Raw genomic sequence first — 27432 nt, forward strand, 5'->3', positions numbered from 1 at the left:
CAGAACAGTTGGATATTTAAACTTGTATTGAAGAATACATTATGACAATAGCAAACCTCCCAAAAATAAGCCCAACTCTTTCTGTATGAGCAAAAGAAATCTTTTAAATTGCCTGGAGTACAAAGTTAAATCAGTTTTAGTTGCTCATGTGAGAATTGAAAGGAATTACTCTTCTGTAGCATTCAGATTAGAAAAAAAGATCAAGCACAGCATAAAACGTAGAAACCCAAAGACTTTACTAAGACCTTCTCAAGATGAAGCACAGAATTGACAGGTGCCGAAGTCTTGCAAGCAGTGGAGCAGAATCAAATATAGCAACTTTCTATCTAGGACATTATATTCCCAAGCAACTGGTGAGTGCACCAACTACACGTTACTACCGCAGCTTGGAAGAGAAAGAGTTCTGCGCATTATTTTGAGCTGTACCGTGCACCTTTCAGTATTGTAACTGCTCTTGAAGCAGCATGTTCATAATGAAGAAAAGCTCATCCGCAGAAATAAGAATTAAAATTCTCTCTGCTCCCAGAAGGCTTCTGCCACAGTTTTTTTAGTCAACTTGCTTGATGTTTCTTAAACCCTTCCTGAAGGACACAGAACAGCCCCACTATGCTGAGTCCTGGCGATCCTGCCAAGTTTTCTACTGGAGCTCACTTCGCTACCACCTATTTACTTTACCACAGGTCCCATATGCTTTAGGTAGTTTTGGCTTAAGCCTAAACAGCAAATGAGAAGAGACAGCTGCCTCTCTGCAGGAACTTTTCTCACCGGTGACCCTGGGGGCTGAGCTGGCAGAGCTATCTAGACTTCATAAGAAGGCTGCTCTACAAAACAGCCTTATAAAACTCTGTTCAAATACCAACTGGAGTAAAATACTTACTTCAGATCAGGAAGTATTTTTTTGAAGAAACAGGTTCTGTGCCTGAGCAGATAGTTTTACAGCATTTTAAAGCTGACCTAACATGTCTACCATGATTTAAAATGAAAAGGCATCCCGATTCCTTTCGCTAAGAATTGAACTCTGCCAATAAAACAGGACTGAAGACCGAAACAAACTCACTTTAACAGTACTGAAAGGGAACAGATTTTTCAAAAGCCTTGTACGCAGAGATACTCAGATGGCTGTTAAAGTAAAAATAATACTCAAACAATATTTGCAAAAAAGCTTAATATAATCTTTTGAGTCTGTAAATTCTAAAAAATAAAATATGAAAAGTGTACATTGCACACCAGAGCAGCTAAACAAACAAGTGCAAATTGAGAACGCTTATCTATATTGTCAGTGATAAATTTGTCACTACTGTGATACAACACAAGCTTAATATACAAGATGTTTTTCCAAAGGAAAACCACAGAACCAAGTTGATACAGAAGGTGAGGGAGAAGGAGAGACAATAAATAACAAGGCACAAAAACCTCTCTTGCTGCAACCCTGTAAGGCACCACTGTGCAAACATGAAACTATCAAAACCTGTAGTGGATAAATTCTAAACATGTTTAAATGACTGGATAATGCAATTTAAAGATGACACTATGCCCATATCTTCGGGAGTAAAAATACTTACAAACCTTTATTTACACTTATAGGCTTTTAAAAAAACAAATTAGTGGAACAGGTAAACTAACACTCAAATACAGGAGTCACAGTTAATTTCTCCCAGACAGCTTCACAAGTGCAACTGATCATGACCTATACTGGCCTTCTTAAAGAGAGTCCTGGTTCCAATATGGTGCAGAGGGAAATGCTGCCAATTATCTCAAATCATGTGTGGCACATGAGTAATTTTACCAAAACAGACTTTAGGGATTGGGATGAGAATAAATTCTTTTCACTTGTAACCAAGAATTATTTAAATCCAGAGATAAAAGGTCAGTAGCATTAATCTAACTTCATACCTACAGATCTTAATACACAAATTTATACCTCTATTTAAGAACTGGGCACCAGCATTTTTCCTTCCCGATTCTGTTATCTGCTCAGAAAATCCATCATGAGACAAACTTCAGCAAAAACCTTCTCCCTTACTAGAAGGTTACAAATACATAATTAAGCTTATAAACTGGAAGTTTACCCCTTTTTTTCTTGTCCCATGATCTCTACTGCATCCTGCTAGAAGATGTTTTTGTCCTCTCTCCAATTACATAAGTAATTTCAGTACAATCTGGAAATTTTTAAAATATGCACAGGTTGAGACAAGTTTTTTTGGGTTGGTCTTTTTTGTTGTGTTTTCCCGCCCTCCTCCCCCCCAAGATGAGAAGGGGGTTTCACTAAAAAGTAAAATTTTCTTCTAATGAAAGATTTAGGAGGCACTCAGTTCCTCATGAGCTTCAGACATAAATGAATGACTTTTTTGTACTTGGGAACCGTGTCAATAGACTACACTTCCAAAACTTCTGCTTCCATTCTTGTAACTTCAACAACTGCACAGCACATAATAAACAATCTGAATGAACTTGACAATTCAGTTATTGGCTAAGTTTTGTTTTCTTACATGTTTTCCTCTTTTTATTCTACATTTAAATACCTTGCCACAATTCAAAACACTTAAGGTCAGACGCAACGTGTAGCTTCAGTGATACTCAGTCTACCGAGCTGCCAGAGAACAAAGTCTGGCCAATTATTACATTTTAAACAACAGAGGAACTGGAAGAAAGAACAGTCTTCAGTGATAAGTTAACATTCATATAGCTATTTGCTGAAAGGCTGTGCCAGCTTAGGCATGCTTCATTCCTTAAATTCAGTCCTGTTTTAAGGAAATAACAATTTGAGCAAATGCAATGTAAACAGAGCCAGGTAGACTGCAATAGTAAAAGACAACAATATCATTGATCTGACAGGTTTAAGGCCAACTATTTATGATTTGAAATATATCGTACTTTTCCATGGCACTTAACACACTGAAAGTTAGTACTGGGTGACATTAAACAAGAGTATACATATTCATATCCTATGCAATATATACATGTAGCTTCAGTTCCTAAAATAGAAAGTTCAAGTTTTCTTGCCCAATAAAATCAATCTGTGAAAGATCACCTGTGTTTTCCTGTACTGAATAAAGTAATATTACTGTTTTAATCAATTTAGTGCAAACTGTCCTAAGTCCAAAGACACACCAATCCTTGATTTTTAGTCACTACTTACCAAATGCCCCTATTTCTTTTAAAACACAACTACACTTTTTTTTCTTAAAAGAACAGCAAACACTTGACAACTAGCATGCTGTTCTAGTCTACGTTAACAAAACTTGCCGATATACAAATCGTGTTTTGGTCATGCAGCACGGACCCATCCTCAAAATAATCCATCTCTTAATTCAATCAGTCTAGAAGAGGAGCACAGTGCCGGATTTTAATTAGCAGGTCATCCTGGCTACTCCGTACTCCAAGCTGACAACAGCAGGCTCGGCTTTCGAGAACTCTGCCACAAATTCACTGTAGCGATTGTCTGCTGTGTTGCTGCCCTCTACAGTTCTTACAGCCTCCTTCACAGGGATCAGTGGCTGCTCCTTCTTGAAGCACGGAGGGGTCTTCGGTGCCATGGGTGCAGGGTGAGCAGACTGCTGATGTTCCTTCACAAGGACTGCATCTGACTGCCCATTTCTCCGCTTTATTTTCTGAAATATAGGTAACAGTTACTAATAGTGAGCATGACTGCTTTACTGATAATATTCTGCTTTGCAAGGAAGTGAATCCACTTCTTTTGCTGGCCAACTCAGCGTCTGCAGAACCCTGTATTACATATGCTAGGTTAGATATTTAACAGCATTATTAAGTGTTAGGCCATTGGATAAGACCTTTCCCCTCTCAGTTTACAGCAGATGCTACAAGCACTGTATGCTTAAAATTTGCAGCTGAGAAAGCAGAAAGGTTTCCTGCTAATGTCTGTAGAGAAGGAGATGTTCTTCCAGGCTTGCCCCTTGTTTGGTTGCTATCAAGATAGAATACTTCATGAAGTACAGGCAGAGGAGGCCTTGGTACTATTAGCAAGCAGGGAGCCTGTAGTAGACCACAAGTCTCTTGAAGACAAACAGCAGTTTCATACCCAAGCCCTTATGTCTTTCCCAAAAAGCTAAAGGAAAAGTCTTTTAGAAGATCTTAAAAATGCCAATACAGTTTGTTCAAATGCAGGAATACACTGAAAGATGTCAACTAGAAAGCAGGACTGGAGGAAAGGACCTATCCTGCAAGCACTGAGCAACAGAAGAGGAAAGATTTGGATTAAGGGTTGTGGTTTTTTTTTTTTTTTTAATTCAAACAATCTCACCCAGTAACTGGAAGCTTGAGCTAGTTAACTGAAACACATCAACAAAAAAAATCAGTTGTGTTCTATTAGAGCCGAGACTGAGCCCAGAGATTTTGGTGTCTGTTGACACCAACTTTTTGAAGACGGAAACAGCCATAGGAAAGCCTACATCAAGATTTCAAACAACTATATCTCTTCATCACTCAAGTGAGAAATGTGGGCTCAGGTGAAGTTAACACCTTGGAACAAGGTTCTAGAAAATTTAAAACTGAGACTTCACTTTACATCTTGCTTATTCTTCAGCTTGCTTCATCTTTTCATCTTGCTGCTTCAATTGTATAAAAAAAATTTTCAAATATACAATTAAGATTTGAAACAGTTTAAGATTAAGTGACCCGCATTCATTACATTAAACTGATCCTACTCTAAAATCTTTCCTCATAGAAAAGTTGTACTTGCCCCCTCCTCCCCCCCCCCCCCCCCCCCATAACATACAGGAGTTGTTACCATTTCTAGCCTCACAAAGTAGTAAAACTGATAATTAGAAAACTTTTGCGTTTCTTAAAGGGTATTATTCTGAAGTTTTAGCACCTTAACTGACTATAATGACATATCAATTAAAAGCCACTAATCAAGTCCTACCAGAGTCAAGTGAGATAACACTGTTCAGTCTTTCCTGGCTGTTCACTGTAGCACATAGTAGAAGTAATTTACAGAAATCTGATCTCTGGATTTAGCCCTATCTTCAAATAAGCATTGCAATGTATATGCCCCATAGTTATGGTGACTTAAAACAGCATGCACCTGCATATGAAATTAAAAGAAGAACAATACTTACTGCTTCCATTTTAGTAGCTATAATGGAAATAAAACATTTTCAGTCTCCTTGGTTTAGCAACACAGCTGTAGCTATGATGGGTACCTTGTTATTTAAGATAAGTTTCACATAAATTTCACCTACATTAAGCCATTTTCAGTAATGCTTTGATAGTAGGAGTACTTTTACATAATACAGTTCATCAGTAAAGCAAAATAAGTTGTGTCTAAGAGCAAAGCATCAGCTGCATAGTCTGGCATTCAGCATAGAAGCATACAGTGAAAGCCGAGGTCAACATTACATAAAATAAGTGCTAGGCCATACAGTAGTGACATTCATGTGAAAGCTAGCTGCATTACTGCAGTATAAATGTGAATTTGAAGAACAAGTCACAAGTGCATACACTTATTTTGTAATACTTACAGCTTCCAGTTCTTTAATGTCTTCTTCCAGTTGTTTATTTTGTTCACTCATGTTCATTATAAGATTGAACACAGATTGCCTGGGATGCATACTGCGATCAAACTGATGGTACATATTTCTCCAAAACCTGCATGAAGCAGACAGTTTTAACTACACAGGATAAAGACAAAACTGAAGAGATACTGTATATAATTTAAACTTACTTAAAATTGAATGATACTGTATTAGGCTCCAAAAGAGTTAGTTCTGGAGAAAAGTCTGGATTATACAGAGGATTCTGATATTTCTTTTGCTCATTCAGAAGGAACGGCCACAAGGAATATGTCTTCTCTTTTAATCTTAAAGCAAGAAGAGATCAAGGTCAAAGACACTGACTGCAAGCAAAAAACAGCAGCTGTTCAACTCAACATAATAAATTGATCTTCACTTTTTAAAAAAGTTACCAGAAATACTTATAAATCTTGAATTAAAAGCTCTTAGTAAAATCAGTTTCTTCCTGGCATATGCTTATGTTGGATAGAACTGTCAGTTTTAGAAGTACTACCGCTTATGCTGTGCAAGTTTTGCCTAGTTGCAATAAATGCTTTTAAAATACAGTTTGAGACAAAGATGAACTAATGAAAACTTTACAGAAGTTTTCCAACTGAAAGCATTAGGAGACATCCTATTAATACTTCTAACTGGCAGTAATTAGTCTTGAGCAGGCAAGAATTTTGAGTTTACCTAAAAATAGATTGGGGGAAGGAATGAAGTGATACTTCCAAACTTAAGCCTACCTATTTTTAGGGGAAAAAAAACAAAAAAGGGAGAAAAACACCTTAACTTTCCCTATGAAAAGTGAGCATGGGATTTTTTCCCAGAATTAGAAAGATTGTCTTCAGTGTGCAAAAGCATGAGAAGCACCGCTGTTCCCTGATGCAGTTCAACATCATTTTCAGTACTACCAATCCTGCCTCTAATTCTGTTCAGAGCGTAAAATGAAGAAGGCTCACAGGAGTTCTTGGTCTGCCAGAACAAACACATTACAATAAGCCTGCTTACTTTAGTTCTTCTCGCTCTTTTTGGCAGTTTCCAAGGAAGTTACCAAACTGGCATGAATGGACATGTTCATGGATCTGAAGGAGGAAAGCTTCATTGTACTCAAAGGCTTGTGGAAACTGCTCAGTCAGATTCCACACACTTTCTAAAAACTGGGTGAACACTGGTGAGATCTCTTTTGGATCACCATCCAACTGACAACACCTGAAAAAGATTCCATAAACAGATTGAAACCAGTTTAAGTTAGAATGAAAAGTCTTAGTTGCACTTGTTTTTAAATGACAGCACATTACTTTGCCCCAGTTCTCAAAGTTAAGTGCTTAATCTCCAAACCAAAGCTAGTGTCAATTTTTTAATAGAAATAAGTCTATTATTTAACCTATTTTTCTGACCTCTAAGTAATCCCACATCTGTATTCAGTACAGAAGAGCAACATAAGACCGTTAAGTTCCTTTGTGTCTATTACTTCCATAGTCAACATTTGGAGTGTACCAGCTAAAAGCAAATTAATAAGCAGTAAATAGCAGCAAAGCTATTGTTGTAACTGATGATAGGCAGACCAAGGGAAAAAACAGAGCTATTAACATACAGGACTTCTAAAGGTAGGTGTGACTTCATCATTAAAAGTAAACATAAATGTAAATTTCATTTTTAAAGATATCAAAACTAAGTGGTTTATATTGCCTAAATAGCTGGGACATAGCTTTAGATTGGTTTTTGCAGTCTATGCATATGTGCAGACCTAGCTGCAGCCATCAACATCTGAGAGTGAGGCACCAGTAGCATTAGAAATTTATGTCTATAATATAAATCAATCATCCAATAGATATTTGAATAAATAGCAATACACAAGAGTACATTGTCACAGAAAATAGCTTGCTCATTACAAAATTTCTAGCAACACTGCAGTAATTTAACATCCACAGGTTGTCTTTTGTTTTTAAGAATACTTAGTTCAGTTCACTGTATACATTTTACTATATTGGAAGAGTGAACTACCTGTCAGAAAACTTGTGCCCAAAAGAGATCCAGTCTTTCTCTATCAAGACCTGGAGGGTAAAAAACAAAAACCTCATGTAAAAGTGTTACTCAATCCTACACCTATAGTATTAACCACACAGGTTATAGATAAATTGTATTTTAAATTTGAGTCAAATAAACTACAGTAGGAGCAACTATTTGTCACTTTGTAATTCCTTTATTTTCTTGGAAGTCTTGCACAAGAGATTCTCAAAGCACATTTCTAAAACTAGTAAAAAAGTTGATCACCAGACAACTGCTGTTAAGCCAAGCTCACTTTAAGCATACTAATGTTGTATGACTTCACAAGTAGATTATCAACCAACTTGCAAAAAAATTGCGAAGCATAGGAAAATTTTAGTATTGTATTCCTGCTGTCATGGTTTACCTAAAACCACAAAATATAATCTTTGTAACATTTTATAGCAATAAGTTTGTTAAGCTAATGTTGATATTGTTTTATCACTTCAGTCACATCATCAAGCCCTAAAAATATAATCTTTGTAACATTTTATAGCAATAAGTTTGTTAAGCTAATGTTGATATTGTTTTATCACTTCAGTCACATCATCAAGCCCTAAAAATATAATCTTTGTAACATTTTATAGCAATAAGTTTGTTAAGCTAATGTTGATATTGTTTTATCACTTCAGTCACATCATCAAGCCCTAAAAGGAACACAGGACTGTCTGCCCATTGCAGAAGTTTTCCCAGAATTCTAATTGACAGTAAGCACTAAAAAACCAAAAAGATTAAATGATTTCCCTAAAGATTACACACATTCTCACTACTCACAAGAAATGAATCATCTTCTAATTCCTCCTCAACTTCACTTTTGTTGCTTGTAATATTTATGGCAGTTAGTTCTAACCATTACATGGAACTAGTTTTATATACTATCTTTCAGGAGTTCCCATAACACCTTGTACTGCTACTGCAGAATACCGTTGATTTTCCTACTCTAAAATTTGGAATAATCATACCAAAATTACCCTTCCTCTCTATAGAAAGATGAAGAAATTCAGATTGTTTAAATATCTTCAGGTCTCTGTCACTGAGGGAGTTATCATTTTTAGATTATAATAATGTTGATTTTGGGACAAGTGGTAAAAGCACAGAGCTGCTATAATTTATTACATCTACTATCTCACATATGCACTTTGGAATCCTTGTGTCACTGATAAGGGGCTTTTTTGGATACAATCATCGCAACATTTCTGCGGGGTACCTAAAGCAATCCACTATTTATACTTCAGTTTGTTAGATTTTAAATAAATGGTTCTTCCCAGTAGCAAAGTATTTCTAAAAGAAAGATTTTATCAGTATACAAAATAAGATTTGCAGTAACTTAAAAAAAAAACATCAGCATGTTTACACTGCTCCCTCTTACACTCAAACATTTTACATCCTTTATTTACCAAGGAACAACTCAACAATGCAACAGCTTGCTTACCATGAATCCTTTGATTGTTCTGTAATAGGAATCTAGTAAAAGAGCTCCAAGAGAACAAACTTGGGAAGTCCTATCCCAGCCATCTGAGCAGTGCACTAATACACTCGCGCTCTCAACCGCTATTGCCTGTGAAGCACAGTTGTTTTAGTGAATGTTGTATTCTAGACAGAAGTCAAAGTTTAGTAAATACAAAAGCTACATTTATCCCAAACTCACAGCATAGACTTTTATTTAACAAAGCTAGAAAAATGTTTATTATGAGGAAAGGATTTGATACTATCAGTAAGCTAGGAATTTCTCTCCATGGAAGTATAGAAAATTCCTCATAAAGAAAAGAAATCCCACTACCACCTTTGCACAAGGTAACAAGAACATCTACAGTGGTTCCCAGTTCTCTTTCTACCCCTTATAAAACTAAACTTAGAAAAACCCCTTGCAATGCATATTAAGAAAGAAGTAGACTACACATAACAGACCAAACAGGTTAAAAAAACCAAAACAACATATCATTAAAGATACCAACTTGTTGATCATTATACTACATAGAAATTAAGGATAGGAAGTGCTTATTAGCTTCAGCTAAGAATTCAAATTCTGTTCGCCCAGATATTTTTTGAGGGTCATCTTTAGGAGAATCATCTACTTTTAACTAAAGTAATTCCTTGTTATTTCACCTAGTAAAAACAAAGATCCAAGTTTTTTCTTCACCCAGACCCACCAGGTCAAGGCCTTGGCTTCATAGGTGCCTCGCAAAGGCAATTGCTCCTCTGAATTCTTCATAGAGTCCCGTTTCCTTGCCAAATGAAGTCAGCATAGCCAGTTTGGCTTCTCTGCCATTACTACCCCAGGAGTTCTGTTTTTCAGGGTACACTAAATAACAGTTTGCTCCATCCACCTCCAAACTGGCTACACTTTTCATAAATACTTAAAAGAACCAGGGAGCATAAGAATCCCTTCATCTCCCAATAGGGTGACCAAACTGCATTAAAAAAATCCCAAAACATTAGCTGGCATATTTAACATCTCCAAACAAAGAAATACATAATACTTAAAACATCATATCAGAAGTATCGGTGTATACTAAGTATCTACCTCCACAAAGGTCAACTGCAGAATTTTACACATTACATAATATTAAGTATAATTTTGCCTGGTAGCAAGTCAACTTCCCATCAAATAAAGCAGCAGCATGCAAGTTACCTTGACTAGGAAGACAGCGGCATCCAACACAGCTTTGATGTGACGCAGCCATCCAGAATTCTCCAAACCAGACAAAAAGTCATTGACAGACAAACCCTTTGTGCCACTGACTGAAAGAAACCAAGAGTTAGAAAGCCTTAAGCAGTTGCAGCTACCTATACCCTGCAGTGGAGAAAGAAGAGTAACTGTGTATTGTTTCTAACGCCCTATGTTGTAAGTTGATTAGAAATCTTCCAGGAAACCACCACTCAAATTGTTAAGAAAGGAGTACTACCAAATGTTCTCCACTCAAAATTCAGCTCTGTAGAACTACAGTAACCATGAATGACAAGAGTAAGATCTTTGGGCCTTTTTGACAAAGTAACATTCAAAGTAAATACACTGGTTATCACCAATAGGGAGCCTCACCCTTGCCTTACCAAGGAAGGCAACACAAATGCCAAAACCTTACCAGAAATACTTAAAAATTACAGCTACTAGTAGTAAGTAGCTGCCTCCAGACAATATACACGGTTTAGTCAGACTGCCAGAGTTTCATCATCATCTCCACTCTGCTTAGGAGAATACAGTGAGTGCAGTACAGACATAGTGATGAACTGAAAACCATCAAGATTTTGTCTACCTCCAGACTTGACATACTACAATTCTGACTGATCTCTACCATTCTTCCCTAGTATACTTTGATCCTGTGACAATAATGCCAACTGAGAGGGCAGGGAAGAACTCAAGTTAAAGGAAAGATGCCTTGCAGTGTTGCAGCAAGAGGTGTAGAGGTAGACTGAAAGTTTCTCACATGGACAATTACCAATTCACAAATGAGACAGATAACCTGCTTCTTGTACGATTTTGAGCAGCAACTCACACAGTTACATTACTGTCCGAACATGACAAACTTGTGGCAATAAGAAAAGACATGTTTGCTGGCTAATATAGCTTCAGCTATGTGTGATTCTAAGAGAAGACACTTGAGGTTGCCATCTACAAAATACCTGCCCCTGCCACAGTGGAAGCCTACATTCTACCAAGCTTAATGGTTGGAGTCTATGATCTTAAAAGGTCTTTTCCAACCTAAACGATTCTAAGATTCTAAGCTAGTGGGCCCCAAGTGAAAATAAAAATGCTCTGTAGCCAGAAAACTATCAGAGGGGATATTCATACAGCAGCTGTGAAACAATCTTTATCTCTGACTATGGGAGGAAGCGAGTCAGCAGGGAAATAGAGAACAAAATTCACCAAGTCATTCTGTGACGCAGTTTCATGTTCAGTGAAGTCCCCTCACGTAATGAAGGCTATAAACTCTTAAACCACTGCTTCACAGAGTTTTCCTGTACCTTCACTACATGTTTCTCAGCTATCAGCCATACAAGTTTTGGTATACTCCCCGTTGCTCAGGAAGAGCAATAGTGCCAGTTGCTGCTGAATGCTGTAACAAAGACAGGCTTCCAAGTAAGTATCACAGCACCTTTTCTAAAGCCCATAGATCTTTGTCATCTACAAAACTATCCAGCAAAGCACAGCACAATGAGGTAACAAAACATCAAGAAACCCCTGGATACAAGACCTAATTTTAAAGGTTAGTCTGTAAATACCAGTAAAAGCAGCAAAAACTATGCTGGTTTTCCCTGGTCTTTGAAAGAGATTGCATCGTTAGGCAAGAGTTCTGCTTCTGAAAGGTCTAGAACATAGAAGAAATCAGCTAAGAACTACTTTATCCTTTCAGCTACCTCACACTCGCTCTACACCAGGGGTTCCATACACCTGTTCAATCACAACAGTACACAAACAGGTCCACCACTCTATGGTAAAGGAAAGAAGCTAAAAACATTCAAATATCTGGAAATTCAAACATCTGCAGGGAAGGGATTGGACAGATAAGGCAATGTCTAGGGGCACTATTCATGGCTGCTTACCCCTAACATTCTGTAGCTTATGGCTTAAAGCACAAGCTCTCAGCTAGAAAATAAACAGGCTTCCAGCCCTCAGTTTGTTTTCACCCAGATACTGCTGTCAAAAATCTGCTTTTGATGACAATTTTCAGCTTGGCAGAAATATTTCACCACTAGTATTTCCCCCTTCTAGCTAGATTTCTATATTTTTTATAAACCAAGGCAGAGATAAGAACACATATGTTGAGCCCAAAGAATTACTTTCCATTTCCGTGATTTAACACAGACGTTTTTATACTACTGTGATGAAAATAAAGAAATTGCATTGACACTGTTCTGACACACTCATATGCTGAAAAAAACCCAATAATCTCATTTCCAGTCCCTTACGGTCCCTAAAAAGATCAAAGATGATTTATGGTACCACTAAGATGTTTAGCTACTTCACAATAATTATCATTCAAGATAGTTTTGGCTATATGGATCCATCATAAAAACGCATGTTCTGCACACACGTGAGCCCCAAAACGCCAATGTTCCATTGCTTGATTGTCCTTACACACACTACCAGCAATGCCTCACTCAGGCAGCAGTTCAAGAGGTGACTAGAACCTGCAGACTGGAGCACAGTGGTTTGGGGGCAGAGGTTTTTTTTTTTTTTAAACAAACAAAACCAAACAACCCCATCCCCCATAGGGGCACTCCACAGAACCCACAAAAAGCCCTTAGTTAACAGACTTCCATCATCAAAATATACGCAGCAGACCACAGCAGCTATTATTGAGCCTTTTCCTCAAATATTTCCTACAGAAATGCTCTTGACATACGCAAAACCTTTTTGCTTATCAGAGTTCAATCTTTTCTGACATGTAAGACTGTATTTTTGAATATATTAAAACTGGACTTTATATTTAATACCACAGCCATGAACTTAGTCTGTGTGAAGATTCTTCCACTAGTGTTGTATAGATGGCAGACTGCCCACCAGGGGAGCAGAGAGCAGAGTCCACACTGAAGAAAACTATTTCAGAAAAATTTTGTTTCACTGCATGCAAGTTATTTAAATAACAGCTGAATCTGAGATGAATAATAGACTGTAAATCCCCCCTCACATGCTGCATAGTGTAGTCCCATTACAAAAGGATGTTGGGAAGGATTATGTCTTATATTCTTCTTGCAAATGGAATCGTTAGATTCTGAAGGAAATCAGGCAGATAGAGAGCCTAGGAGCAAGATATATGCTGAAGAATGAGTAACAGTTGTTTGTTATAAAAACTGGAGACCTGTCCCAGTTACAATGGCTCTTGAAAGAATAGGGTCACTGCTATCACATTCCTGATTTGAGAACATTTAGTTCAGCACATCCAGGGGAAGTGGGTACACAGAAGTTAAATGGCATTTTCCTCATTTTAAGCTATGAACCATTTTCATAGCATTTCCTTCCTGATCACCCCACTGACAGCACATTCCTACAGGGGTCTGAAGAGTAAGTTGTTGCATACGTCCCTAAATTTTAAGAGTCCTTCCCACCCCTAAAGATGCTTCTACTTCTAGACTGGCATTCAGCAAAACTCTAATGAATTATACAGACTGAACAGAGGTAGAACAACTGTGTTTATTTACCCCAAAACCTGATCTGGAGCACAGCTATAGACATTACTCATTATTTTGTTTCAGTTGAGTTTAAATAAACCAATCCTCCACGTAAGGAAAAGCTAAAACATATTCCATCCTTAATGAAAGCTACAGAAAGGTATTTGGTTAGTACTGTTGGTGAGATGCTAAGTCAAATGGAAGGAGTATGAAGTCTGTGAAGTTCAACTGTGTGATGCACACACTTCTGCATCAGACATTACCACACAGGAGCAGGCTTCTAAAAAAAAATAAATCAAGATTTATTAGCTAGTTTTCTGGAACTGAAGATATTAGCAAAAGAAAGAGGGATTATGCCCAACTTAAGCAGCGTGAGACTGTACTTCAGTTTATCTTTTCCTTCAAATAAAGTGCATGCAGGAATAACCACAAAAATACATATTACCAAAGCTCAGTAGTATTCCATAGAGAGTGCCTGAAGAATAGGTTAGCAGCAGATACAAGCTCAATGAGAGTGAAGTAAGACTACACCATTAGCCTGTAAGATTTCTTGACCAACGTAGCCAGAATGCCTTCATCAAAATAGGCTTCCATACAAGTGTAAGCCTTCTCTATGACTGGAAATATTTGTGTAATTCTAGAAGGCAAGCACTTACATATGTCTTGTTTGTCAGGTGTGGAAGCCTGACTTCTGCCACTGTACTCTAATCTCAGCATTAATACTTGACCAAGTGTCTTAAATTTGTTTGCAGCTGTTTACCCAAATAAAACATTAATAGAACTATTTAATAGACTTCTGCCTCTCCATTTTCACCACCACATGGCAGGCAGCGGTATGGTGAAGTAGTTCACTCCCCTCCCACCCCAAACACTCCAAGATGTACCTACAAGCATGGAAGTGGCTCACGGGGCCAAAGAGCTCAAGTTTTGTACAGACCATATATGCTTATTGTGAATTCTGTGGAACTAAGTGCTCCTTGAAGAATCAGTATTCTATGTGTGAAAATGTATGTACAGACAGACACTATTTTGTGTATTTATATTACACATGTATACATGCATGTGTACTTAGAAAACACAGAAGTCTTTCCCACAAGCCACTAACATACTAATCAAGTGCACCCAGATATATGTGCCACTCAGTTAATTTTCTTCAAAAATAACTAGATTCATTGGGTTTACTGTTTAAAGGTAAAGGTTTAACGTAATTCATTACCACAGAGCACAGCAAACTGACACTAAACATAGAGCTGGGATAAAATACAGAAATATCAATACAGTTTGTGTAAGTTATTATTAAAGACTTCAGAAAAATATTTATCCTATTTTCCATATACACTATTATAGTACAGTTAGAACATACCTTCCAGAAGTTTTTGTAAGCTGGATCTCATTACATGAATATTTTCAATGCCAACAAACTGGAACCTAATGTTAGAGTAGTTGTCTTCATTTTCATAGCCCTTCCCAGCAGCTCTGTTTGCCATTGCATTAAGCTTAAGAGAGCAAAATAAAAAAAAAATACTGAAAACCAGTACTCGAAATTAAAAAAAACCCTCAAATTAAGAAATTAAAGTCATGCAATTTCGATGGAACACACTGGGGAAAAAAAAACAAGGAAGAGCACATACTATAAACAGATGCTAATGAGTTAATAGTTTGTGGCAAATCAACTTGAATGCTTTCAAGTGTAAGAAAGGCATGGTACATAAAAAGAACAGGTAGTCTATATTTAGAGCTGACATATCCGAATAATGCATTTAATAATTTCCTATTCTCTTCTCCATATTCCCACCAACAAACCTTTACTTATTTCCAAACATTTTGAGCAAAGACACTACAAAGCAATTAACCTAAAAAGGAAAGAGTAAGACCCAGACTTAACCATACATGCACTTTCCAGGCATCCTAAAAATGTCAGTTTTGGGGGGAAGAAGCTAATAAATTGCTGCAACTATAAAATTATGACTATAAAAAAACCCAGCTGGCTCAGTTTTGGTCTGTAAGGCTGACCTACTGCTGAACCCTGCTCAAAATATGTGCATGCCTTACAATGTAGGATTTTCGCTTTACATCCTTGTTTTCCAGCTCCTGCGTTCAGAGATTTGAGTGAATTTAATACCAATTTAAATGCAGATGGTCTAAAGAGTGAAAGTTGCCCCACACATTCTAACACAGGTCAAAAACCCAACATAATTCAATTTAATTAGACAGTGATGAAGTATGCTACAACAAAATTTCTCCTACTTCTTCCTGGCTAAGACAGACAGCAATAGCAGTTTACACAGAACACAGTCCTCCCTCCCATTCTAAAAGAGACCCCAACACAGCTTACCATTTCATTAACTTAGTTTCAAACAGTTACAATGACTTGGATCGCACTCAACTATTCACTTAACTATGTTTTAAGTATATTTTTAAATATAGCTCCCCAAAAGGTCACTAGCTTATTCAGTGAATTCTAGCTGAGTCCTGAGAGGGGTTCAACTTCTTTATTCAGGTTTTTAATCACTTGCTTTCTTAAAGAGGTCTAACATTACCTTTAAAGAACATTTTTGCCCAAGCTGGAGTCATAGTTGACTCCAAATCTTTCAGAGTTACACTGTATTTCTGTACTCTAATGTTCAGGAAGACAGGCTAGTCTGTAGAACCTGAAGTACATACCTTCGGCCTGGTGTCCATGACATACATATAGCGATTTGAAGGATTTGCTTTACTGATTGCTTGCAACATGTGTTCATCTTCCAGGCACCTGGCACTGAAACCTGAGAGAGGTTGACTGCATCTGCAAATTGCAGCCTGCCATAAAAAACAAAGAACATCCATTTAATACCTGTAGTTGAAATGCTTTCTATAATTCTAAAAAGACACTGAAACAAATTGTTTCATTCAGCAGATAACAGAACTAAACTGAAAAAAGTTTAGGTGTTCCAACTTTTTCAGCACATCACTTGCAGACCTTCAAACGCAGTACCCACAACTTAAATCTAAAGGTTTAATCAAAACATTTTTTCAGGCTCATCTACATGGGCAACATACCAGTTTACATAATGTACATTCCCCAAATACAAGAATTCCAAAAAGTGTAAGCTGGAAAAAAATAATATAGTTTAGGAAAGCAAGTTACTTTCTTGGTATGAAATGCATTATGGTTGGTTTTACTACTGCAAGTACAATTTTATCATTGCAAGTACAATATGTTATCATCTGATGAAGTTTTCATCATGTCACTTTCAATGATATATTGTATTTCAGGTGTCAGGTGCATCTTCCAAATACCAATTATCTTCAAATTTATCCAGTAGCTTAACACTCATCCTTCATGAATTCTTCAACTCAGCAAGGTGACAATCCTTCTCTCTCTTCAAGGACACTCCCTAGCCAAGACAAGCAGATGCTACTTCACACCACTCTACCAAATCCTGCAAAATCTTATTTCTCATCCTCTGGTTCTTTAAGGAAGAATTTACAAGGTGAATAGAACTATTTCTATTCTTTTGGTGTTTTCTTTTTTAACCCCCATTTCGACCTAACAGATTTTATTCTTGATATATCAAGGAGGACAGATTACATGACAAAAAAAAAAGCCATCTTTGGTTATCTTAAGGTCAGCTTCTGAAAGCTTTAGGAGATTCAACTGATTACTTAAGGGCTTCTTTTAAACTGGCTTAGCTTAATTCAGCATCCTGTTAGACTCCACTAGTGTCAGCTGTATTTAAGGTTACCACGAGTTATGCCATTCTCATACAAGTCACTGTACTTACCTCCTTACCTACCCTGAACTACTGTCAAGTATTGAGAAATAAATTTTCAGCACATCTGCATTAAGAGGAAGACACACTGTACCTCTTTATCTTTATGATAATACGACAACACTGGGAATCTTCCTTTGCTTCTGAACTTGGAGCTACCAACAATTATGGGCTTGCTTGCCGTTCTGGGAACATAAAGTTCTCTAGGATAGGTTTCACAAATCTGGAAGACACACATACACAAAAGGAATTTTACGTACAAAGCACAAAGCCTATACTAGTTTTATTGCATCCAATTTGAGAGATGTTAGGTCAAATAAGAGACAAAAGATAAACGCTAACATGTTTATATACACATAAATAGCTCAGAAGAGGAGATAAACCATGGATAAAGAAGTACAAATTGGTACCCAAGTTATACAACCAAGCACTGCTATACTAGCGTTCACCTCAAGAATGTGACTCTTCAGTAGAAATGCTAGGAATAATTTCAGTATTTTATCTGAAACACATTTCCCTCATTTTTTGTATCTGCAGACTACAAAGTAATATGAAATCTAATCTGGGAATTAGCTGCATCACTACAGCCACTGTCTCCCACAGCCAACATTGCAAATGCTAAAGTAGAATCCTTCTCAGTTAAAAGAGATAACAAAGCTGCAGAGCACCAGAATTGCTAGGGCTGGCCTTCAAACAGGCAAGTATACTCTAGAAACAATCCCTGCACACATACTCTCTCAGTGTGGCCTTGGAAAAAACTTCAATTAGAAAGTTGTGAGACTGCACACAAATTAAGGAGTTAACTCTCTCCACCTGCAAGTTTTTGCTTATGCTGCAAGCCAAATGATTTCATAGTACTGGACTGTGTTCTATAGGACTGGAGTTAGAGGACAAAGCAGAAACAGATGCAGAGCAAAACATGATTCCATTACAACACTTACCTTATAATCACGATTTGCATCAGACAACTGCCAGTTAGCATTTGGCACTCCCATTCTCTGATATTCTTCCGCTAGATCAATAAGCTGCCAACCTTTGACTTGCTCAGATTCGTTTTGTTTTGGATTATAGGAGAAGGCGTACAGTTCTTCATATTTTGCTAAAAGGTAAAGAATAAGACTCTGTAATGAGTTGTCCTCAAAAATGTCTGAGTGGAGAAAGGTAGCACAGTTGACAAGTCTTGAAATTGCCAAGAAAGTTTCAGGCTTCAGGATTCTCAGAAGCAAGACTAAATAGATACTTGACACTCTTGAAATATTTATTCTGCAACTATCATACACTTAACTGACACAATTATAGATACTTAGTTAAAGGTAGGTCATGAGAGCTTTTTTGAGTGTGCTTGACCTATTTGAGCAAGGACATTTCTAAAGCCATAAGGGCAAAGCAGAGGTCACAAAACGAAGACTGACAAAATTAAACATGGCAAAAGGCAGAATTATTAGAAAACTTCACAAGAGCTAAAAGGACAAACAGTTTTGGGAGGTAAGAACAGAAAATTACATCTATTCACCTTTAAAAGCAGCAAGCTTTAAAGTTTTCTTTAAAGCAAAAAAGTTTTCAAAATATTTTATGTTTTTCCTAATACACTACTCACTTATCGCAGATGACGACATTTTACATTGTTCTAAATACAAAGCAGAAAATGCAAAAGACCATATGAAATGCGAAAGACCAGTCTCTTGTAAAGCTGAATGGTAGTGCTATTTTAGCATCAAAACTTCAGCTTTATTTTTGAAACCGCATGAAATCACTAACAAGTTTGTATTTGCTTAGCCACATTTTATCTATGGAACACACCAATTAAGGGAGACTATACACATTTGTGTTCACAATTTCAGGTATAACGCTAGAAATGCAAAAACATACAGGAATCTCACATTCTGTTAGTGAACAGTGACCTACAAAAGCCAGACAACATATCTTCTGAATTTGTATGCAGATTAATACTTAATCATTAAAATTCTTTTACATACCAAATCCATTTAAAAGAATTTTACATAATACACATTTAAAAAAAAAGCCATGGATTCTCCCCCCTCAACTTATTATACAGGCATATACTGCAAAGTCTTTTACAGTTAGAATTATTACCTGTTCTTGACAGCTGAAGCAAAGAGTTATAGATGTCATGACAATCTCTCTCTCTGGGAACGACAAAGTGAACTATCCTGAAGTTCTTGCACTGGATGACAAGGGGGCAGCCAGAAGTAGTCAAGGGAAGTTTTTCCACTGCAGCTATGTGATGATGTAGTATCTGTGGCATACAAAAACCTCACAGCTTAAGTACGCTGATGAAAATGAGAGCACCATATTATTTACAAGAGCAGATATAAGACACATTAAAAAATGCTGAATATGGATTTTGACTAACTTTGTTACTCATTTTGTTATAAAAGAAATAAAATTAGAAGAAGAAATCCAAGACTGGCATTTTGGTCAGGGTACCATTTCTCAAAATTTAATTTAATTATTCTCTTCCCTCACCTAATGTTTATAAGGAACAGTAAATACCCTTCTAAATGCAAAAGTGAAAAGTAAAACTCCACTGTGGTTGTTCAGTCCTCTTCTATAACTTTGCTAACTGACAAGCTTACATCCAATTCAGCAGGGTCCGACCAGAGTATCTTTTATTTACGGATCTACAGGAACATACTTCAGAGTTTTCAGGCAAAATAAATCAAGTCAAGGAAAGCAACTCAATGTATACAGAAGATGCTGAAGATTTTAGAAATCCAGTATTTAACATCTGCAGAATGAACAAGAGGTAAGAAAAGCATCTCCTATATTACCCATTGTATTATGTAGACATTACAGTCTCTCAGCTAAATACCTTTCAACCACTTTAACTGAAGACTGTGACAGGAACGGATATACAAAAGCCCTCCATAGATTTATCTGCGTGGCAAATCTACACAAGATTTAGGAAAATACATGAGAAAGTAACAGCTGTCCAACCATGGGACGAAAGCCACAGATACATTACCTCAGCCGGACAAGATGTTCTTGACAGAATTTCAATTACCTAACTGAAGCAATCATCTCCTCTTAAATATTGAGGAGAATTAGACAGGCATCTGAAAACTATGCTGCCAAATATGCATTTACAAAGAGACTATATCTTGGAGACACTATCATAATTATACTTGGTACTTGCATTATCATCACAGAAATACAATACTCGGAGTATAGGCTCAATTTCCCCAAAATGAAACCTTTAAACGTAGTGCACAGGGAGATGCAAGTAATGCTTCTGAACCACCTTCTCCCTAATAACCCATTTTGTATGAAAGAGTAACAGTTTGGTTTGTACTAAGTTGTACATTGTATCCAAGAACAAATCACAGAAAAATAACTTTTCTTGAAAGCACCATGAGGCATCTAGTAGGACAACCAGGATACAGGATTAAGGGTAATACCAGAAAAATACCTACAGAAAATTACCTACAGGTACTACACCTACAGAAAAAAAAATTACACGCAGGGAAATGAGATTTCATCCTGGAGGATGGCAGACCTAAGGCATTGATCTCCGTGAAGTAGCTGGGCTACGGTGGAAGCCAGAACTTGAAGTCCATTGTGTGCCACCAGGGCACTGAGCAGAAAAACTAATGGGAATTACTGTACTAGCCAACTTTGACTGTACAACATTGGTACTGGTCACCAAGAAGCTGCAGCCCCTTCTGAACCCTTTCATTACAGAGATGAACACTTGGGAAGAAACAGATGCTTACCACACTATAAAAGGGCACGGGATCTTCAATATTTCACCAAAGCCTAGATCTTTGGATTTTGCTATCTCATTTAACCTAGGCATGATCTAAATACAAGGCAAGTTAACGCAGAAATTTTAAACCTGATGCTTAAACTATCCCGCACTCTCCCACTCCTGCCTCTGAATTGCGGTGCAAGTCAGTTATTTAAAGAAAACCACCACACATTCACTCAAGAATACAAGTGAAGGCTACAGAAGAAATTATAGCAGCTTGAAGTGAACATTTTCAACATTACCCAATTTCAACTGCAGCAGTATCATGCAAGAGTACAATCTGCAAATCATTAACTTATTATGATACCATGAACAAGGAGAGTATAGGGAATAACTTACAACTTAGATGAACATTTCAGTAAACAAATTCAACCTTAGACCAAGAAGAACAAATGCATCTGGACAACCTATGCTTTTGAGCCGCAAGCATTCATTGTCCTTACCCACGTCTCTCTCTGGCTTGAATCTATGAATAACAGATGAGTTGCTGTAAGGTATAGAGTTCCCGTCAGTGACTTATTGCTTGTGCTGAATCTATCTAGTAACTTCACTTGCTCTACCTGTAAGAGAAAAGGGGAGGGGGAACAAAACTTAATTTTTGGTTTTTTTTGCAGAAAGCAAAATTCTAACTTTGCAAAAGCTCTGTCAGTTTGTGCAATAATTCTGAAAATAGTAGAAAGCATAACACAGCACACATAAGACTATTTGGGCCAAACTATTAAGAATCAATAGTGGTCACATAAGCTTTGAGAAGACTGACTGGTTAAAATATCCTGTTTCAATACAGAAGTGCATAATGAAGGCACAATGCTAGCCTCATCAGAATACTTACTCCATATACATAACCACTATGGTTATTTACTAGTAAAGGAGACCAGGATATCAAGTTTTTAAAAAATAATCAAGAATTATTAATTACTAAGCTTTTAGGCTGCTTCCCCAAAATAGAGCAAAAACACACTAAGAATTTCCTGTTATTGAGATGCCAGCACTGAATTAACAACTGATCTCAGCAACATGGTTTGTTGGCTGTCTGCAGACTCAAAGCCATAAAGATTATGTCCTCATGACTTCGATTTTAGTTATCTACTCTCTTTTATATCATCCCCAACTTTAAAAATCTAGATCATCATAACTTTGTCTCATAGTCAAAATAAATTCTAATGAAATGCAAGCATTATATTAATAACTGTAACAATCTCCTAGAAATTCAAGGACTGTGCTGGCATTTGAAGCAGATATTTCAAGCTCGAGTCTTGAAGGGCAAATTTCTCCTCCTGGTATTCCATCAACTTTGTTATCTCAATCCTATGGAAATAATTTCAGAAGAAAGTGATTTCTAGATAGCCTGCATTTTATCTGCTCATAACTTCACAGGCTGCACAGTTTGCTTTATTTGAAGCAAACATTACATGATTCTTTGTGCGCAACAACAGGAAAGGAGTGTGGTGAACGGCTTATCTCCACACATTCCTCTATTTCTTGGCAGCCCTGTCTCATTAATGCCAAGTTAAAGCTCCTATGCTTGAGGCTTGCTGCTACTGCTATTAAATGCATGGCAGAACTCCAAAAACTTCCACACCAGGAAGACCAGTACACCCAGATGAGGTGACTAAGAGAGCCCACATCTACTGTGCTGATATTAAGCCATTTTTAATTCATATGTACAAACTTATTTATCTACCAAAAGTACATATAAAACACTAAAAATTGTCTTTTCAATTCAAGTATTCCTTATAATCTAGCAAGGCCTGATTTTCTTTTTGAAAGTTAGAAAAGCAACTTAATGCACACAAAACAGAATGTAGGAAATACAAATAGGTACTAAAAGCCAGCACTACTATGATATTCTAGATTTTAGTTTAGAAAGCAAAAGAATTGGAAGCTGCATGCATCAGTACCTCAAAATACATTATGCTGTAACCAGCAAGGTATCAGTGCTCAAATACAGAGTAGCATAAATCAATATAGCACAGCCAAAACATAGAATTCATTTTGGGCAGTTCTGCAGCAGTAACTGCTCAAGTACCTGGCACTGCACCTTCCCAGCAAATTGAGAAGTGCACAAGAACTGCTCCAGTTTTGTTCCAGTAACACAACCCACAAAAATCACAGCATGCGAAGTTCCATTCTCCTCCATGTAACAAGACAGCTATTGTCAAAGCTGTACTTCTATGTTAGATGAGGACAGGCATTAGTGCTCCAGCCTCCTCTTACATAGGTAAAGTCTTCATGAATTCTGAAAGCTAAGTTCTATACATACTTTTCTTAAGGACAACCGAAATGTAACTTAGAGTCAGCCTCATAGATGACATGTTCATTTACACATGACCCAAGTCAGCTTTAATGGGTACTCAGCTAGACAGACTTTTTAATTGCAAAGTTTGGCAAATCCTTAGTTATGGAAAACAAGTCAGTTATCAGTTTTGAAGAGAATGGGTTCACAAGATTGAAGACTGCTACTGAGTTTTAGCACATTTGTAAACAAAGATCATGTAGGAGTCAGAAGTGATATTCTGACAGTAGCTAGCACTAAGAAATTAGTGAGTTTTAAGCCAGTAAGAACTTGAACAGCTACCTCAATAATATAGAGTACTTACAGCGAAAGAGTCACCAAATAGTTTATAGGGATTAGGAGTTACAGATTAAAGAAGAAAAACCCAACAAAATATTTCAATATAGTAGACAAGTTGGAACAGAAAGGAAGGCTGAAACTATACCTCTGAAATCTTGCATTAAAAAAGCTGAAGGATTAAATTAGAAAAATTAAACCAAGACAAAAACAGTTATAGTACATCATTCCAAGTTTCTTTTATTACAACTCTGTATGACATTCGCTGAAACTAAAAGGAGTTTTCCCTTTCCCATTTAAGTCTCAGACTTGCAAGCATAAGTTTAGGATTTAGCAGTCACACTAAGCAGAACTTTCCATCTCCAAGTAGATAGCTCATCAGTATTTTCACTAAAACAGATTTGACTTCAAATATACAAACAGATTTGACTGAAGAAATTCCAGTTTTTTCTACTATGTTTTGCTTTAAGATATTTTTAAGGACACTTTAGAACTAAAGCTTCATTGCAAAGCCACAATATTCTTATTTGCAATTTCACCACCACTTACAACATACTGTGAATTGGTTTTCATCATTTGTGCTATTTAAGTATATTATTCTCAGACAGAAGTGATTTTTAAGTTGACCTCACTTCTTTGTTCAACATAAATCTGTTGGACAGTTTAATTTCACTAAAAGCTAAACTTTATTTCAGTTAGTTGTGCTGACAGTTCTAAGACAATTTTCACTTCAACATTTCCAGCAAACTGAAGTTTCAGAAGAAATAAAACCTATTTCACCACATTCTCCTAGGGATGACAGCTTCTCTGCACAGCAGTTAATTTGTGCAAGACTACACTATTATTTCAAGCTTATTTCACTATTATTCTAATAAAATGAACTGAAAATCTGTAAACTGCTGACAGATTAGAGAAAGTACATGTCTCATAACGGACATAAGTCGGAATGAGATCCAGCTTGAGCCGACACATGCACTCAACTTTTAAGGCCCATAGTGCAGGCTGTACTTTAGTCTTCTTGCTTCCTATAACTGTAATACTCATAATTATTACCATCAAGTGTATATGCATTTTAATCCACCTGGATCCACCAACAGCTTACAAAACGTTAAGCTAGCATCATAATTGTAGTTAAAACCTCATACTATTTCTAGCCATGAATCCGATGTTTTTAGAATGGATACTTTTTTTGTACAAATAATAATTACTTCAAGTAGTAAGTCTTGTATCTTATAAATTGCATTGAGAGCTCATTTCTCTCTTCAGTTACATTGCTACATGAAGTATTTTTTCCCCAGCAAGGGCCCAAAATCATGCAGAAACACAATCACTTGCAAATGCAAAGTAGTCAGTGACCTGTAGCCTTTCTAGTCTCAATTTCAAGTTTGAAACTTAAACAGCTACTTATATCATCAAAAGACTTTGGTTTTAGTCTACTTTTTATTTTTATATTAGCTATTGACTATAACAATACAACATTAAGTTCTCAAATAAGGAGTTTCGGGTTTGTAAGTCAACAGGCTGATAAAGAAACCTTATCTCCAATCTGTCAACTTGGTGCAAGATTATTCTATCCAGTAAACTAAAGTGTCACTAGCAGTAGCTTCATCAGAGGCCTTCCTCCTGTTTCATATATACACATACAAATATATACGAAAAATAAAACTAGCTATACACATTTTAAGTAAAATTTAGATAAGCTATTAGTCAAAACAATTAAAAGCCTGTTTCTTTATGTCATTACTGGTTATGAATCTACTATTTCAGCTCCAAATATGAGCACCCCTTTTCTCCACACATCTATAAATCTAGCTTATAGTCAGACTGCCAGGTTAGGGATCTAATCACTTGACAATTTCCAGGACCCAATAGAGAGAGGCAGTCTTTTTAACAGCCTTTGCAGTGAGGGCTGATGAGCAAGATGAGAAAAATACTCTCAGAAAATTAATCCTGTAAGAGCTGTGAGTTAAAAAAAACCTTACTTAAAAATTACTTGGAAAAAAATACAAAAAAAAGGTGTAAGCCTTTCTTACATATTCATTATAGAGGAAAGACAAGCTAATAAACTAAGAATAGAAAAAAATTCAGAAGAGTGTAATAAAACTGCAAGTTAGCTGCTTTTTTTAATAGCCTAACACATCGCACATATACTGATAGTTCACACTCCTAACAACACTAACCAGAATCTTTAAAATGAAGGTGGAAAAAAAGAAAAGTGTTGTTTTCACAAGCGATTTGCCTCCAAAGCTAGAAAAAGCTGCATGGAACCACATCCCGAATACAAAAATCAACTGTAATCCTCTCGAGCTGGCCATCCTTTCATCTTTAGATATTGCTGCTTCTGTTCCCCCCCCCCGCCCATTACAGCCCCTGTTACACCAGGAGCCTTTTTAGCGTGTGCCCCTTATTAACGAGACGGTTGCTTGCAGCGGGGCCCCACCGGGGCAGCACGCACCAAGCTCCCCACGGGAGCTTTTACCCCTTCCAACTCCTCGGCTCGGAGGGCGCCCAGCCGAAAAGCCTCCGAGAAGGGCAGTGCCCGCCGCAGCGGGCCAGGGCAGGCCCCGCACCCCAGGCTGGGCCCCCTGCGGCGGCCGGGACGGGGGGAAGCACCTGAGCCAGACACCCCCGCTGCCGGCTGTCCCCACCGGGGCCCAGGGACACCCCGAGCGCACGGGCCGCCCCAGAGCCCCTGGTGGGAAGGCACCAGTTTCAAAATGGAAAGAGAAGGACAACAACATCCTCCTCCACAGCTGACAGCGGCGGAGCAAGGACTCGCCGAGCCGAACAGGCCTTCCCCGCCCCGCAGTTACCGGTGCAGCACCGGCAACGCCGCCGACCCCCCGAATCGCAATCGCCACCCTCGCCACCCCCACCCGACCCAACAGAGGGAGGCCGGAATACCTTAGTGGTGCGGATGTGCTCCATAGCGGTGCCCGCTCAGCTACGGCCGCCGCCCACCGTGGTGCTGCCGGGCTCGGGCAGCCGTCACCTAGAAACGCTTCCGGGGCGGGGCGGGACCGCCGCGGGGGCGGGGCAACGCCGACGCTGACTCCCTGCAGCCCCGCCTCGCGGCGGGCGGGCGACACTACGTCTCCGCCGCACTACGGGCAACGCGCATGCGCATTCGGGCGCGCACACTCCCTCGCAGTGAGGCGGTGCGATCCCCCGGGCGGGGATGGCTGAGGGGCGGCGTGAAGTGTCGAGCTGCGGCGGTGAGAAGCGGCAGGCAGGGTACGGACAGGGCCACGCTGTGTCCCGCAGTGCCCCAGGGATTCTCTGTGAGATTCGGGGGGCAGGGTGGGGCTGTGGCTGCTGTGCTGGGAGTGACGGAGCTCAGTCCCGGCCGTGAAACTTCACCGGCCAGCTGGCCCTGAGGAGAGAACAGGCCTGGGCCCTGCGGTGGGGTGGCAGTAGGTGTGTGGAAAACAAGAGCCGTTCCCTGGTTACCCAGGCCTCTGTTCATGTCATGGAGGGTTTCAGTCTTTTAGAGTCTCACGAATGAGGAAATTCCTGGAAGATGGTCCTTTTTGTTATGGTATCACAGAATCCCAGAGGGGTTGAGGTGGGAAGGAGCCTCTGGAGGTGTCTGGTCCAACCCCCTTGCTTAAGCAGGGCCACCCAGAGCCAGTTGCCCAGGACCATGTCCAGGTGGCTTTTGAATATCGC

General features: G+C 38.2%; 1 protein-coding gene across 6 annotated transcripts; it reads right to left on the reverse strand.

Moving 5' to 3' along the window:
* Nucleotides 1-1498: 1498 nt before the first annotated feature.
* On the reverse strand, nucleotides 1499-26694 carry MTMR6 (myotubularin related protein 6). 6 transcript variants are annotated; one of them, XM_059829302.1, is made up of 14 exons: nucleotides 26668-26694; nucleotides 21635-21751; nucleotides 19517-19679; nucleotides 18364-18521; nucleotides 17517-17645; nucleotides 16335-16469; nucleotides 15034-15166; nucleotides 10192-10301; nucleotides 8992-9117; nucleotides 7518-7567; nucleotides 6522-6722; nucleotides 5684-5818; nucleotides 5481-5607; nucleotides 1499-3611 (listed from the first exon to the last, which is right to left on the reverse strand). In XM_059829302.1, exons 1-14 carry the CDS (start codon nucleotides 26689-26691, stop codon nucleotides 3351-3353), a joined length of 1869 nt encoding a protein of 622 aa, XP_059685285.1. In that variant the 5' UTR covers nucleotides 26692-26694; the 3' UTR covers nucleotides 1499-3350. The 6 variants fall into 6 exon arrangements, with proteins under 6 accessions (XP_059685285.1, XP_059684926.1, XP_059685052.1 ...); XM_059828943.1 differs by having other exon boundaries at nucleotides 18364-18473; nucleotides 19523-19679; nucleotides 26668-26691; XM_059829069.1 differs by lacking the exon at nucleotides 17517-17645 and having other exon boundaries at nucleotides 26668-26691.
* Nucleotides 26695-27432: the final 738 nt, after the last annotated feature.

The sequence above is a fragment of the Gavia stellata genome, chromosome 1 (genome assembly GCF_030936135.1).
Source record: "Gavia stellata isolate bGavSte3 chromosome 1, bGavSte3.hap2, whole genome shotgun sequence".
Classification (NCBI taxonomy): domain Eukaryota; kingdom Metazoa; phylum Chordata; class Aves; order Gaviiformes; family Gaviidae; genus Gavia; species Gavia stellata.